The 15877-nt window shown below is 41.3% G+C and overlaps 5 protein-coding genes across 7 annotated transcripts in view; 2 read left to right on the top strand and 3 right to left on the bottom strand.

Annotated features, from left to right (window-relative positions):
- RB195_002406 (uncharacterized protein) overlaps positions 1-2683 on the top strand; it is a gene marked incomplete at both ends in the record, with an annotated part of 7921 nt that extends 5238 nt beyond the window's left edge. Inside the window, 4 exons of one of the 2 annotated variants that reach the window (XM_064199653.1) lie at positions 131-241; positions 1688-2385; positions 2440-2495; positions 2613-2683. In XM_064199653.1, the coding sequence (XP_064055534.1) occupies positions 131-241; positions 1688-2385; positions 2440-2495; positions 2613-2683 (936 nt within the window). Of the gene's footprint in view, positions 1-130; positions 242-1687; positions 2393-2439; positions 2496-2612 lie in introns of those variants that run through there. The other variant, XM_064199652.1, reaches the window with a different exon arrangement.
- An 8364-nt stretch (positions 2684-11047) lies between these two features.
- On the top strand, positions 11048-12778 carry RB195_002407 (uncharacterized protein; the record flags this gene model as incomplete). The annotated part of the gene is made up of 6 exons (XM_064199654.1): positions 11048-11119; positions 11887-12003; positions 12067-12141; positions 12260-12425; positions 12490-12638; positions 12758-12778. The coding sequence occupies 6 exons, from the start codon at positions 11048-11050 to the stop codon at positions 12776-12778; spliced, it is 600 nt and encodes a 199-aa protein (XP_064055535.1).
- Positions 12779-13439: 661 nt separating this feature from the next.
- Positions 13440-15086, bottom strand: RB195_002408 (uncharacterized protein; the record flags this gene model as incomplete). Of its 2 annotated transcripts, XM_064199655.1 has the most annotated exons (5): positions 13440-13494; positions 13546-13587; positions 13840-13938; positions 13991-14014; positions 14757-14791. In XM_064199655.1, the coding sequence occupies 5 exons, from the start codon at positions 14789-14791 to the stop codon at positions 13440-13442; spliced, it is 255 nt and encodes an 84-aa protein (XP_064055537.1). The 2 variants fall into 2 exon arrangements, with proteins under 2 accessions (XP_064055537.1, XP_064055536.1); XM_064199656.1 differs by lacking the exons at positions 13546-13587; positions 13840-13938; positions 13991-14014; positions 14757-14791 and adding exons at positions 14482-14540; positions 15066-15086.
- Positions 15087-15100: 14 nt separating this feature from the next.
- On the bottom strand, positions 15101-15379 carry RB195_002409 (uncharacterized protein; the record flags this gene model as incomplete). Its single annotated transcript, XM_064199657.1, has 1 exon — positions 15101-15379. One exon carries the CDS (start codon positions 15377-15379, stop codon positions 15101-15103), a length of 279 nt encoding a protein of 92 aa, XP_064055538.1.
- Positions 15380-15580: 201 nt separating this feature from the next.
- Positions 15581-15832, bottom strand: RB195_002410 (uncharacterized protein; the record flags this gene model as incomplete). The annotated part of the gene is made up of 1 exon (XM_064199658.1): positions 15581-15832. The coding sequence occupies one exon, from the start codon at positions 15830-15832 to the stop codon at positions 15581-15583; it is 252 nt and encodes an 83-aa protein (XP_064055539.1).
- Between the last annotated feature and the right edge of the window lie 45 nt (positions 15833-15877).

Raw genomic sequence — 15877 nt, forward strand, 5'->3', positions numbered from 1 at the left:
TAAAGAATTTCTCCATAAAAATTTTCACAATTAACACATTATAAAAAACAGAGAGGTTGTTCATCTAGAATTAAGAGGCGAATAAAAAATTCACTCGTAAAAACTTCAATCTGTAACAATTTCTTTTCAGATGAAGGATCGAAGTCTTGTGGAAAGCTATGTGAAGGGCGTAGCGAGTTGTCTACGGGAAAAGATAGAACGGATAGGGTTAGAAGAGCAAACGTTCAAAACACTGGAAGAGGTGAGTGCTTACGAGTCAGCCAAACCTGCCTAGATAATTTTGAGTGAAATATATCTGCCCAACATTATTCGAAATCTTCAAAGAGAACAAGGAGAAAACACGGAGGAGGTGAATTAACGCTCATGGACGGGAGTCTACTAATCTGCGCGTGTGTATGCATAGCTAATAGTGGTCGCTAATAGCTACACTTCTGAATTCAATAGGACTAGTATTTGGTATAGAGGAGCGAAGCGCAGCGGACGGCAGAGTACGAGTTAATCAGGCAGAAATTCTGACGAAGCGACGATGCTCACGGAGGGGTGTCGTCTAGGTGATATCTGTATAAAATATTGGGATGTCCTAAAAATCTATTCCATTTTTTTCACTTTGACATCTCCATTTTCGATTCAACCACATAAATTTTCTAACTTTTCTAATATATTCAAATCTAATAAATTTGTGGTGATTTCTAGTGAACTGGACAGGGCTATAACGAAACTTCACCTTACGGACGATAGTCTATACCACCCTTCATCGGCACATGAATTTGGCAGACAATATCGCCGCCTGAATAGGATATGGATAGAGACCGCAAAATCAGTGGGCTTACCCAAAACAACTATCACGCGTCTAAAATGTGATCGGCCCACCTGCCCGTTCCTTTACGTCCTCATCAAGACCCACAAGCTTTCCGCTGCCGAATTTAGTTCAAATAATCCAGGGGATTTCAAGGTTAGGCCTATCATTAGCAATATTGGAGGTCCCACCGACAGAATATCCTGGTTCCTTAACACTATTCTCAGCCTGCTACTCCAGTACGTTCCAGCTCATCTCTCAAACACAAAAATGTTCATAGAGCACTTCCGCAAAGCGCGCCTTGATTGAGATTGTGTCATCGAATCCTTCGATGTCACTTCGCTCTACACCAACGTCTCCATCGATGCTGCACTACAAGCAACATCAGAGCTGCTTCTCGAACACCAGGGGACTCTTAACATGTATGGTTTTGCGATACAGCAAATAATGATGCTGCTGAGCGAATGTTTGAGATGTTCCGTATTTCGCTGGTCTGGGCAATACTATAGGCAGATTAGAAGCCTGGCCATGGGACAAAGACTTGCGCCTACATTAGCCGTTGATTTCATGTCTAAAGTGGAAAAACCACTACTGGAACGCAAACCTCTATTGTACTGCCGATACATAGATGATTGTTGCATTGTATGTCCAACACAAGTTGAAATGGACACTTGCTTTGATCTCTTAAGTAAACAATCCCAGTACATAAAGTTCACGAGGGAAAAAACTAAAGACAACTGGCTGCCGTTTCTCAATGTCCAGGTTCATTTGTGTAGGGGAAATTGGAAAACAAAATGGTATCGAAAACCAAGTTGTAAAAACATTCTGATTCACTACCAATCGGCGCACAAGTGGAGAACTAAAAAGTCAGTCATTGAAAATATGTTTAAGACAGCGGCAACGGTTTCATCTGAGGCTCAAGGGCGCATTGCCTCCATAAACATGGCTAACCGCATTGCTCAGTCCAATGGGTACCCAGCAAAGGTCTCTCATTCAAATCGGAGCCATGCAACTGAGCGGCGGTGCCACAGGGTAGAACAAGCAACAAAGATCCCTTTCTGCCTTCCTTTTATTTCGGATGACATGAGCAATGCAGTGCGAGCAAGCTTACGACAGGCGGGTCTGCAAGACTCAGTCAGAGTAGTGGACATACCACCTGTAAACCTGAAGCAGCAGCTAGTCCTCAATCGCGCATATGACAGACTTTGTGAGACACCGAATTGCATCGTTTGTCCAAGCGGGAGGCAGGGTGATTGCGTGGTATCGGGGGTTATCTACCTAATCACCTGTCAGTTATGTGGGGCTGAGTACATTGGCGAAACAGGAAGATCACTATGTATCCGCGTCAAGGAGCACCTAGACGGGCTCGTAAAATCAAAAACATCATCCCCTTTAGGTGCTCATCGCAGACAGTGTCATGACAACACCCCTTTCAAGATAGCTGTCACTATCTTGGCACGCGAATCAGACATTCTAGCGCGAAAAACATTGGAAGCGTTTTATATCACGGCCAAAAGTCCTATCATGAATCGTAAAGAAGAATGCATCGCTGTGACCAACGAGCTGGCGCCATATCAGGACCTTTGCGGGTTTTGACCTACGGGATCAGAGGGGGGGGGGGCATCGTTACCAGTTAATACTAGCGGCGCAACTCTCATAACTGGTGGTCCGCTAACATCACGATTTCGTGGCTATCAAGGTGAGCGCTAGTCTGCTTTTCTGACGTTGCTTTTAAATAATCTGTTCGCTAAATCATATCTTGTGGGATGACGAGACTTCTGAGAGAGTAGATTACACGTGTCTTTGATTTTTCCAGGCTCTGACGAAGGCGACGACGCCGAAACGTTAGCCAGAGTAAAGATCAATAACAATCTTGGTTCTGCTTAAGAAAGTAGTACACAATTAAATTCAAAAAATTAGTCATAAAAAATTAGCAAGGTACTAATCAGGGAAGTCAACGACTTTTGTCAACCGATCGGGTAGATTCTGGATTGCTTGACGAAGAAACTACGAGGCTTTGAGTTTAAAAGTTGTAGAAATATTTGTAAAAAGAAATGCAAAACAAGAAATATAGTATAAGATAATGGTTTTTTATAAATGAGTATTGAAAATATGCAATTTAAGGCATAGAAGACGTGTATAAAATCCTCCAAAACCGATTTTCGTTCGAGATCTAACGATGAAATAATGGCGCGTATAAGACGAGCATGTGAATATGACGGCAGCCAATCACGCAGCCAGTTTTCGCATTCCTCCAGGATGTGCTTTGGTCGAGAGGTCAAGGAGGCCAAGAACAATCTCACTGTTTCTCAGCTCCGCCACCTAACAAGTTCCTAACCAAAGGATCCATCATATTTAGAACATTTCGTCAATGATACGCTTTTTACGCAGCATTAGAGGAGTATCTGTGTTACGAACAAGGAATTTTGGAAGAACGGCATGGAAAGTTTACAAGAGAGATGGAAGATGGCTGCAAAAAATAAGGAAGAGCAGATTTTCCATTTCAAACTAAGATTAATTTTATTTTGAAGAGGAAAGGAATCGTTTGAGATGACGAAGATAAAACATGATAGGGACCCTGGGAATTTGTTAAATCTCTTTCTGGGAAAATGCCATTCTCCCAAAACAGGAACGTAGGACATATGTATTATGAATCGCAAGCGTTTCTCCTCTAGCGCTGAAGGGCGGATAACCCGAAAAGAAAAAAATGGCATCAGCGTTCTTCTCCCCTGCATGAGAAAAGAGCGTTCTTTCTTAAGAGCACTGAAAAGAGTAATAAGAAGACGAAGAAGATGTAGAATGCCGAAAAAAGCCGATCTTGCACTCGCCATCTTCTCATATGTATATCTGTGAGCCATTACCAGGATTAAAGCTCCTGCGCATTGACGAGATGCTAAAGACACAGCACTTTGGAACTAAAAACCGTCTAAAGACGATTATTCACGGTAGAGAGCTGGGATATCGTGCAACGCAAGAAGATGCAAAATACAATTATTTTACTTTGCTTGCTGTTTTTTCTTCTGGAGAAAAAGCGTGAAATTATTGGACCTGAATTTTCTCATTTTTATCATTTGGTTATTTTTTCCTGCATTCAGGAGAAAAGAGGGATGAGCGCTATCTGATCTGGCACAAGTTCAGCATTCACGTTCTGTAATATAAGCAGCTTGTATAGAGACATTTCTGAAAATTTGAACTATTTCCACAAAACTGCAACGAGATTGCCTTTTTAGATGAGAGTACATTTATGTCTTTTTGCAGTAAAACATTTTTGTCTTGCTTCGCAATAATGTTTAGGAAAACTCCAAAATGTGTGTCTGCGGGATTTTCCTAACCAACACTTGCGTGCCGGTGATTTCATCCTCTATAGGACGAATACGATCAAAGATTCCTTTTAACTTTTGATTTAGCTCCTGCTTGAGAAGGTCATAATTGTAAATGCGAAAACACTGCACCAAAAACACAAGCACCCTCTGCATTAAGCAGATCAATAGTTAGGAAAGCTCGCAAGATATTGAAATTGCGAGACGCTGAAGTTTGGAAAGGAACGGGTTTGTCACGCAACATCGGCACAATAAGAAAAGACGAAAAGACACAGTACAACTGATGCCCTGAAGGAGGATACACGTTTTATTTAGACCTTTATTAGGATTTCTGTCACTCAGCCTGCAGAGTTGCAAGAAAAACACATGGGGGCGTTTTCCGTTGTATAAAAAAGGCAAAGAAGGACTGTGATATCGAAAAACTTATCTTATTTAAAACTTAACTTATTTATCTTTTTAGGTCATTTCACATTAGAAGACATTAGAAGTGTCCATTAGAAGAGTTGTTATATCTTTCCTCTGTTTGTTCCACTCTTCAGAAGAGGAGATGGAAAAGTAATAGAATGGTGTATTAGCATGGTTTCCTGACATCCTCGTTTGGAATGAAAAACGTGGGAAAGATTAGCAAATGTGAGTATAGGAATGTCGCAAAGCACTTAACAACTCTAAGTAGTCTCTTTTCGGAAACAGAGGGTGATGAGATCCGAGAACGAGCACTAAGGAAAAGGAGAAGATGTTGTGTTTTACTAGCACGTTTGTGAGGAATTACCAGGTTTTTATTGCTACTTTTTCGTGTTAGTGACTTTTTCGTGTAGTCCTAATACCGTTCATAATCAATACCGGAAGAAAGAAGAGAAGAGATCACGAGATAACTTTCGAATTACTTCAAACTTAGCGAAAAAATTGATGGAAAATGGGAAATCTTGAAAAATTCGACAAAATAGCTATGGGATGGGATGAAAGGGGAGGGATGAAAGGCTTGGTGAGCACTAGGACGGATTACTGATTCCAACTTCCGATTGATCATGCAGGAAGCGGAATCTCTAACCTTCCCCCCCCCCAAAAATATCCCAAAAATCCCAAAAAGAGGTCCAAATAAAGCGCGTTTGTGCTAGAGAATTAACATTTTTCTTTTGTATACTTTTTTTCGTGTTAGTGACTTTTAAAAAAATTTCGTGATTTCAGCCCTAATACCGTTCATAATCAATACCGTTGAAGAAGTGAAGATCCATCTACAATTGTTAAAAACAGAAGAAAATAGAGATGCACGGTGAAAGATAACTTTCGAATTACTTCAAACTTAGCGAAAAAATTGATGGAAAATGAGAAATCTTGAAAAATTCGACAAAATAACTATGGGATGGGATGAAAGGGGAGGGATGAAAGGCTTGGTGAGCACTAGGACGGATTACTGATTCCAACTTCCGATTGATCGTGCAGGAAGCGGAATCTCTAACCGCTCCACTACACCCGCCCGAAAATATTATATGCATTAATTATTAACTAAATAATTAGGTTATACGCATGTAATACAACTATTACAATGATCAGTTGAATTTTATAATTATTACTTATTATTGTAATAATTATTATTTGTTATTGTAACATTCTTGGAGAGTGGATCAGAAAACGCTAACTGGGACGGTCGTGGTTGACACCTTGTTGCCATTAGAGATATCAAAGGCAGGAAAATGGAAGTGCGCTGAATGAGGTTATGTAGTTCCCTCGCAAGTCTGAATTCGAACCTCTTCCTCTCATTCTACGTGTGGCCATAAGACGATAGCATCGATCATCGTTATTCGATGACAACAAATAGAACAAGGCAGGTTTCATCGGTAACATCTGTCTAGAAGATGAAGGAAGAAAATCCAAGAACTATACCTAAATACAGAACTTGAAGAAAACATAAAAGCAAGAATTAGATGTTCAAATTGTAGAAATACAAGACTATAGCATAGAATTTGCTCAATAACGACGCCAAGGCAATAAGTTATTTTGATTACTGGAGTTTTTCCAGAAATTTCGGAAATATGTTAGTGCTATTCACCGTCTCTCAATAACTTTAGAGAACTAATATCACTGTTCTAGCCTGCTCTTGCCCATAGTGCTATACGCTTGGCTATACATCAGTGGTAACTGCACTCAATTACACTTTTCTTAATGATGTTTTTTTTATCTCCACATGTGTTTGCAAGACAGGTCACATGCTCCTTATACATTTCCTTCACATACGCCCGACATACGGGATGATAAGAAAAATCAGTTGTTACAGTGATAAAAGTCAGACTGTAGTGGAATTGCTCTCTTCATTTTTCTTACCAAAGCTCTCAAATAATTACCAGAAGTAAAAGCCGGTACAAAAAGGATAAAGGAGAGGATGATTTCTAAGGTAGTTGTTTGGAAATCATTTCAGTTCCTGGATTGGATGTGGACAATTTCAGAGAAAGTGATCCAAACCGATTGATTCAGCTGTGATTTAGCACTGCAACTTTTGAAACAAAATATCTAAAGTGACAAACAGGAAGAATCCAATTTGTTCAGTTCATACGAAAAAACTCTCTCTTTGTTAGCTTACTTTCATGAACCAACTTCACAATCGAAAAATACCCACTTCAGTCATTTTTCATTGCTTGTTTTGCATCATCGGTTAGCAAATATTTTTTCAATGATTGAAGGAATAACAGAACTATTCTGTTGCAACCCGATTGTGACCAACGAAAAAGGAAATCCTAAAGTAGTGCGAGGCTTAGTGTTTTTCCTTCATTTTTGCATGTGGGTTGTAGACTTTGTAACGTTTCGCACAATCATAGCTTCATTAAAATCCCAGGAGTTTCCACAATTTCACCTAAAATTCCAAAATTTTCCTCTTTTTTTTTGTCGGCCAATTGATGTCTTCTCAGTTGTTTTTTTTTTCTAAAAAGACGGGCAATCCACATAATTGCTTCACTCAAAATTTATTCAAAATCATAATCTTTTGGCTTTTCTCGGCAACTTGCTTCGGTTGCAGTAGGCGACCGTAATCGACCGGATATTATCTTACAAAATATTGTTTACAATAATTCCATCAATCATGTATGTAGTGGTTAGGTGTTCATAAGCGATCATATTGCTGATGAAGTGAGAAAAAAGCCTCGAAATGTGCTACCTCTAAAATTACATCGTTAGTGGCGTTCGGGTGTGTTCTACGAAAAAAAGGCCGGAATTCCAATGATGATGGTTTCCATTACACGCTACATCGTGGATCCATTGTAAAACCGCTATGGTCGTTAGCTCATAGAATGGAGATTTCCAAGATATCTACAAGTCTATTGAATTTACAGAAATGCTAGAAATTCCCGGAATGATTCAGACAAACAGCAATTTCTGCGAGGACTAGGACAAGCCACATCCAAAAGACGCCTGCCATTACAGCTCCAACAGTTTTTTTAAAAGAGAAATGAAAGTTTCGTCCTATTCAGAATCAGAACACAGGAGATTGCTATTGAAGAATGGCTTTTCAGAACAGTAAGCGTGCATTCTCTCGAATCCTGACCCTGATTAGGATGAAATTGTCATTTCCATAAAAGATACTCAAGATGTTTACCCGGCAATGTACGCGCTTCCTCTAGTGAACAGGCACTACGTCTTCATTTATTTTATTTTCTTGCGTTATGAGCTTACGTTTGGATCGTGACAAGTGACAGGCTCTATATTTTTAAAACAACATCATAGAGGTTCGGAAATAAATCCTGAATCTTTATACGTCACTTTAGTTTCAAACGTCATTTGCTATTTCTTAATGGGATTTTTATTTCTACTCATGTTTTTACTCTGAATTTTTTAAAGCCATCTTTACATGAAAACAGCGATGAGATTAAAAGCGAATGTTGAATGAAACGAATATTCAGACCACTTAGAGCAGCGGTTTGTACTGAACCATGGCCATTTCTTGAACTTCACTTCTTCATCAAAACTAACTAGTCGAAATGGGACGAGTTTGCAAAAATGGTTACCACAAAGTACAGAATCAATGACTGTTGTCGGATGACATGGAAGCCAGCTGAGACCTCTACAATTCTTCAAAAACTATTTAAAGTTGTCGGACAGATCTACACTTCAGTCTAAAGCAACAAATGAGAGAAGCAATATTTCGAGTCCAGTTTACACTTCGCTGGAACATCATCACTTGACGTGTGGTCCCGCTCAGTTCCCCCAATCGCCCTGAAAAACGATATGGGAAAGGTCGTTTGTTCTTATTAGGCACGTCAGAACGCTCGTACTCATGCATGCGCCGCGTCTACGAGCGAGCGATCAGAAATCAATGAGGTCTCGTCGGCATTCCATTCGAGTAAATCGAATGAACAAGTTGCAGAGGGAATCAAAGCAAGAGTGCCTCCTCACGTGCCTCGCATAAACTAGGGCGGTTTCCACTCCATTTCAAGGACGATAAGGGCGTTACACTCATACTCACAATCTGCATCCAAGACTCTATGTTTGCCCACAGAGATCCCCACATCGTCATTTTCACGCTGCCTTCAAAGCGGGAAAGAGCCAGAAGTAGGACACGCTAAGTAGTATGCGGATGGTGCCGCCATGGCGATAGTAACTAAATTTCAATCGTTTGAGGGTTTCAAAAAGAAATATTGTTCATTATCATTTATATTATTCGTGCTAAAGGAAGAAACATTCTGAGTGAATTGTTTGTTAGCTTAAACGCTAGCAAATTGTTATCGAAAAGGTTATTGGAAAACGTGAATTTACACTTTTCATTTCACGCTACTGCGTACCTATTTTGTTTGTTCTGCGGCGGTATTCAGGTAGTCGCCCCTTACATACATATGTATTTCTGCTAAACAAAATTACCTTCCCATAGGAAGCACTTCACTGAGTGACAGCTACTTGGGTTAGAGAAGCTTTTCAGGGAAATTCCCGTCACTTTCTTGGGAAGGAGGAAGAGCGCTTTCCGTCGAACTGTCCCCAACGACAAAAAATAGAATAATTAGTGTGAAAGTAAGAGAAAAGTGATATCATTGGTATCGGATGCATTCGCTTCAAAAATTCGCCAAGAATGCATAAGAGATTGTGACACAAACAATAGACTTCTGTTGCTAAGCCAATATTGGCGGAAAAATTGCTCAACATTCAGAAACCAGAAATGAAGACACTGTTGTTTAACCACGGAAATTCAGTGTTCATTCGAGTGCCGTGATTGACCTCATTAATGTTTATACAAGGCGAAAAAATCGCCATCGGCCGAGAAATGGCAGACGGTGCGATGAACATGAGAACATGTGAGAAAATAGCATTTGGGCAGAAAAGAGAAAAAAGGTTGGAGGTTCATTAGTAGCGAGCTGTCCACGATCATTGACCTTTGACAAATAGGATTGAAGCGAAACTCGATAAGCACCGGGGAGGATCCCATTTCTCAGCGACCGCTGGCGTTGAATTCGGCTTGGGACATCGGGGGGAGTCACTTCCTCGTGCCTGATTTATTTGTACTGACGTGTGCATGAGTTATCCAACCAAGTGCCGAACACGCTTCCGGCTGTTCATGTACACCTTTCGGTCTTGACCTTAGCAGCGTGCGATGAGGATTAACGAGCGAGCGTATCGTGACTAAGCGTGAATCGTTCGCTGCGGTTATGTGCGGAAGTTCCATCAAGTTCAATCAATATCACAGGCCTACACGATTCTTCTCCCGACCCACAGGGAAGGAAAGAGTTGAACGAAATGTACTCTTAAAAAGGGAAGCGAAACAAATGAATATGAAGTGCGCTGTAAAATTTCAGAAGTTGAGTGAAGTAAACGAGATTTTCGTCACTTTGTGGACTTGTCGCAGTTTCGGGAGAACAGAAAAAAATGCCCTTCATTAACTGCGACGGAGCGCTATCTCTGGAACTAACTGCATGCAACAGGTACTCAAATGCAGCTGTATGACGTTCACGGGCTCTGCAGTGCAAAGGGGCAACGTTGGTGGGAAGTTCAACGTCAGATTACGTTATATCCCCAAACGAGTTTTAAGCAACGCGGTCGAAAAAACTAGGATTGCGCCGCCTGTTTCACCCCTTTAAAACCTTTACAGCAACCAGGAAAACTTCTAGAAATTTTAAGAGGAACGTTATCACCGAAAGCTTCGAAGTTCCGAAGTTATCTATCGCTGCACTGATATGAAGAGGTGAATTATCTGGTATATCCATTATTAAAGATATTTAGCCTATATACGCATTCAGCTGTTTATCCAATTGGAAGAACTTTTGCGATTTATGCTCGGCAGCGTCACGTCATGTTGATAATATAATTCAAAACCCAATTGATGCATGGAAATGTTTTCTGCATAATTTGTTGCCATTTGTTGTGAATTCGCGTTGAACACCTAAAAAATTAAATTGGATTTCTCAGCAGAAAACGTCAGCGAGAAACCCCCAAAAATCTTTCATCATAAAATCATAAATAATTCATTAAACATCCTCTGTAGAGTTCTAACTCCTAGGAGCACACCTACAATTCTGTCAAAGGATTTTCGTTAGTGGTGCAATATTGCGTGGACGATTACGTAAGGGACGATTTTTCAAACACCCACAGATGACGGCAAACATACCATTGCAACGCAGTGACTGGCTACTTCTCATTCAAAAGCGAAACTGGGAGAAAGCCTCACCGCGCAAGCGTCAACTTTACGTTAATTGGGAGTATAAGGGATCGCAAATTGCTGACTGAACAGTAGTAGTGACTAGGTAAGGTCCCAGAGCGAAAATAACTCTTTAGAGATTGGGAGGAGGTACTGAAATTCTTCAGCCGGACAGCTGCGATGCTCCGATAGGATCAGGGGCAGAGGGCGTATTTTAAGAAGAGGTGAAATGTGCGCTACACAGACGCTGCGGTCGCCCGACTGTAGGATTTTAGTGCGGACTGTGAATAAGGGATCGTGGCAGATGATCACACGCTGCGAAAGATGCAAACGGGGAGCGACGACAAGCAGTGGGGAACAGAAGGTTGGCTCACTACTTCGTTGTGTATGAAATACGTACGTGGGCACCATAACCTTTATTGAGAGCGGTTATCTATTTGTCAATGTGAAAATTAGCACGATTGCTTCCGGAAAATGTGGAAAATCACCGGTTGCTCCTAATTCGCGATAAAACCGTGTCGGATCGAAATTCCAAAAATATGACCTTTTCACAAACCACATCTTAGTTTTCGCTGAGTAGTCCCTTTTGAAGCTCGGCGTTAGCGGTTTCGCTCAAAGCAGCATGGCGAATCTTGGATCGAGTTTACACCACCGCGACCTGCACCGAGCTTCAGGTCGCTTTGACCCAACTGCGTATATCCCTATCTGTACTATTGAGGTCTGCATCTCTTTTTTGCTTTCAGGGATAACTGTTATTTGTTCCCACGTTTACAAATCCCTTCTGCACAAAAATATGGGACAGTTGAAATCGGGCAGACTATTGCAAAAACTTTGAATTTCATGCAAATTGTTTAAAATACAGTCTGCAAAATTCATTCGGAGCAAAAAAGTGCAGCAGATAAATGTGGCAGTGAAAAGAGAGCAAATGACGAAGGAGAACCAATTATGTGCAGAAAAAGATGGAGAAAACTCCATTAAGAGGAGTAGGAGGAATACTTATTGGGAAGCTGAAATGATGGATGCCTGAAAAAATATTCCCTTGTGGTTGGCCAAGAAGCGGACACTTTAAGATTCACTTGATGTACCATTCAAAACAAGTGAAAAAACCAGATCTTTGGGAAATTGTAGACATTTTCCCTAAAAAACCATTTCTAGTACTTCAGATTTGGCGAATTCTTTCAACTGCAAGCGATCAATGTTCTGTAAATGCACAAATCAGTTTGCGTTCATATTCGACTCCTGAACAATACGACATCTACTTTATACAAAATATGGATAATGTAAGTGACTTTGGCGCCGATTGAAAGCTACCAGGCTGTCCACATATGTCAATGTCGTTTTAGAGCTCACCTGACACTAATTGTACCGTCGTTTCGCTGGAGAATCCACAAGGTGTGAAGGCGGAAAAGAGACTTCTGGTAAGATTCCTTCTGAAGCCCACGGGACGTTGTATGTTATTAAGGGGTAGACCTTGGTCAAATGTATAATATTCCGCGAAATTTCATCGTTATCCTAAGTGCAGTGACCAATTTGCAGCGAAAACGTGAGACCAGCACGGATGTCCTTGTAGATATGGGATTTCAGAGAGAAAACAGCAACTGTCAACTGCTTGAAATTGCCCGCAACCGAATGCATAAGGAATCTGAACGGATTCAATATCTTTCGTTGGACGAACTGACTTCGGAGGCGGACGGAATTCGGAGTAAGGTGCAGGACTGAAGAGGTCCCCACGTACTTTCGCCGGATCTGAGCTGATTTCTTTTCAGGAAATGGTGATGCAATTGTGAGAGTGTTAAACAGCAGTGTGGGCAAAGTGATTGATTTGCTTATCATCGGATCTGAAAAGAATTCTCACGATAACGCGAAATTTGTCCTTAAAAAATTCAATGAGAACTCTGAGGTTGCGGTCTGTCAGGTAATATTTACGATTTTTGTTTATTTTTAACAGTTATTTTTGACATTCTTGGCAATAATTACGGCGCCCTCCTAACGTTAGTTGATTAGACATTCGATTAGTTTACATATTTATTGCAGAGAACTCTTGAAAAAAAATGAAATTCGAAGACTGAAACGTGTAGAGGGGCTTAGAACGTCAAGTAGAAGAGTGATAAACAAAAGGCAATGAGAATAGTTCGAAATAGAGTACGTAACATGAGATAAGAAAAAAACGGTAAAAAAAGGAAAAAATTAGATAAGAAAAGACATATAAATAGTCATGGAATATGTGCTTTTGATTGGTTTATTTGAGATGTAGCTAGGATTTGATATTCTTTATCAACTAACAGCTAATGTTTCGGCGTTGTCGCCTTCGTTAGAGTCATGGAATAGTTCCTATTGAATCAATGAAATAAAGAACTGATGATTTTGTTCTTCTGAGGAGAAGAAGCTAATAATCTAAAGCGTAAAAGCGGCACCTAACACTAAGAAGCGTACATATTTGATTTCCTTAAGCATTCAGAATCGATCAAGTGCAACAACGTTTATCGAAGCATCCGCGTCAGAAACAGTCTCTAGGAAAACGAATATGTACATACCCTTGGGGAGAACAAGTCACATTGAAGCTAACAACCAAAAAAAGGATACCCTTACATCTAAAATGGAAATAAAGAGAAAAATGTGGTGGGGAGGAAAATCAAAAGGATGGAGGGAATGATGAAGAGCAATAAAAAAAAGATTGTCTTGCACAGAAAAAATCAAAAGAAAGTCGATCAACCAACTAAACTGACACTAATACAGCAGAATCGAAGTGGTCGAGTGTCCAAAGGTCAAATCTGGCGGAAGATCAAAACTTTCCAAGAAAGTGAGCAAAATAGCCACATTACTTTGAAAATCTCTTCAAAATAGGCTTCCTCCGTACCAGATATCTGAACACATTAATGATAGTAGGGGAAAACTACTAACCGGGCATATTTCCTCAGACGTGGAAATAAGAAAGAACGCCTGAACTGAAAATAACTTTTAACTTTTAAAAATTAACTGAAAATACAGGAAAATATTGGTCGGCAACGTAAGATTTTAGTGCCATCATATTACAGTGGAACTCATTTGGGCGCTAGGGCTTTAAAATTAAATCATTATTTCAATTTGGTTTCGCATCTATAAAAATAACATGAAACCTGAGGAGTATTTCAGGAAAGTGACGAGAGAGTTTTAAATCTAATAGTATTCTCTGTGATGTTTGTAGTCGTATGAAATAGTTGAGACCAGCGAAAGCTCTGAAAAAGTGCACACAACTGCATTGAAACTGTGGAAAGTAATTTTCTACACCTTTTTCGAATTCTTTCTCCTCCTCTTCACTAGGAAAAGGGATGCATCAAGTTATGAATTCCTTGTGAATTTGCGCAAAGATAGGGTCGTCATGATTGTTTCTGAAAATTTATGAATTTAACTATTAGGGTGTTTGCAAAGTATCTGCCGAAAATTTCGCAGAAGCGCAAGTTCCCGTTTTAAATATCATGATCATGATCATGATATATAATAACGGGCTTATTCTGTCACGTGTGTATGTCAGTCACGAAATTCAAAAAGGGGGGTGCGACGGGTCCACCGGCGTCGAATTGGTTTCTCGACGCTATAAAGCTATAAAATGGGGTGAGACGGGTCCACCGGCGCCATATACCTGTAGAAAGGGGTGCGACGGGTCCACCGGCGCCAGATACCTGTAGGAAGGGGTGCGACGGGTCCACCGGCGTCGAATTGGTTTCTCGACGCTATAAAGCTATAAAATGGGGTGCGACGGATCCACCGGCGCCAGATACCTACAGAAGCGGGTGCGACGGGTCCACCGGCGTCGGATTGGTGCGTCGGCGCCTGAAAGCTATAAAATATTGTAAAACGGGTCCAGCGGCGTCAGATTGGTGCGCCGGCGCCAGAAAGCTATAAAATGGTGTAAAACGGGTCCCACGGCCACGGATTGGTGCGCCGGCACAAAATAGCTATAACGTGGGGTTAGACGGGTCCTGCGGCATTGAAATGGTGCGCAATAACTTCGCGTGCATGTCGCAAAAGATAAATGGTTAAAGCAGTTTCATACCCGTTGCCAATGGGCGCGTTGCTTTTCACCTTCATGACTTCCCCGCGTATTTCTTTGTTCGTTCGCCTCAAGTTGGTAGCCTATCGTTCTCAGAAAGTGGAAACGCGCATGAAAACGGCTGCTTAAATAGCAGAAGGATGTTTATGTGATCTGACGTGGAACGTTATCTTTGTCAGTAGGATGATGTCTTTCACGTTATTTTATGTTAAAACATTATTATGTGATAACTATTCGGGGAAATCAGGAGGAATACCCATACTTCGAGTAATGCTTTCAAATTACTTAGATACTTAGATGGCCCGTCTTCACCCGACGTGCGGGCCCCAGCATCTCTTCCACTCGTTTCATTCCCTTGTCATTGTCATCCAAGATGTTCTCAAGCTTCGTGAGTGACGTTGACGAGGTCCTTGAGCCGTATCCAGCTGAGCTCTCAGCTGGTCCATCCGTGCAGCGAACACGTCACTCCATCTCGTTGGCGGTCTCCTTCGGGGGCGTTTAGCGTCCCTTGGGATCCACTCTAGCGTTCTTTTAGTCCATCTATAGTCGATTCTTCTCATGATGTGACCGGCCCATCTATGTTTTGCTTTCGATACATATTCCGCTGGGTCGCGAAGACGGGACATTCCTCTTAAGTCGGAGCTACGAAGACAGGCAAGGTGTTGTGTGCGCCGGTTAAACTTCAGGAGACATCTCTCAAGGGCTCTGTGGGTAGTAAGTAGCTTCCTAGACGTGGCCGCGGTGTCTGCCCACGTTTCCGCTGCGTAACAGAGCGCTGGAAGGACTGTCGAGTCGAACAGATGGGCACGAAGATCATGGTCCGTCAGTTAGTCCGTAGCTTCCCTGACGGCTGCGAATGCTGCCCATGCTGCTCTCATTCTTCTATTCAGTTCTTCCTTCAAGTCGTTTTCCATGTTCATAGAACGTCCGAGGTATACGTATGACGGCGTTTCCACGATTTGGGAGCCTTCAAGTTGTACACCTCCGTCCTCGCAGTGAGCGTTCTTCATGAACTGTGTCTTCTTTCTGTTTATTCGTAGTCCTATTCTCTTCCCTGTTTCGTTCAATTCGTTGAGCATCGTTTCTGCTTCATAGATACTGCTCGAAAAGAGAACGATGTTGTC

The sequence above is a fragment of the Necator americanus genome, chromosome IV, assembly GCF_031761385.1.
Source record: "Necator americanus strain Aroian chromosome IV, whole genome shotgun sequence".
Lineage (NCBI taxonomy): Eukaryota > Metazoa > Nematoda > Chromadorea > Rhabditida > Ancylostomatidae > Necator > Necator americanus.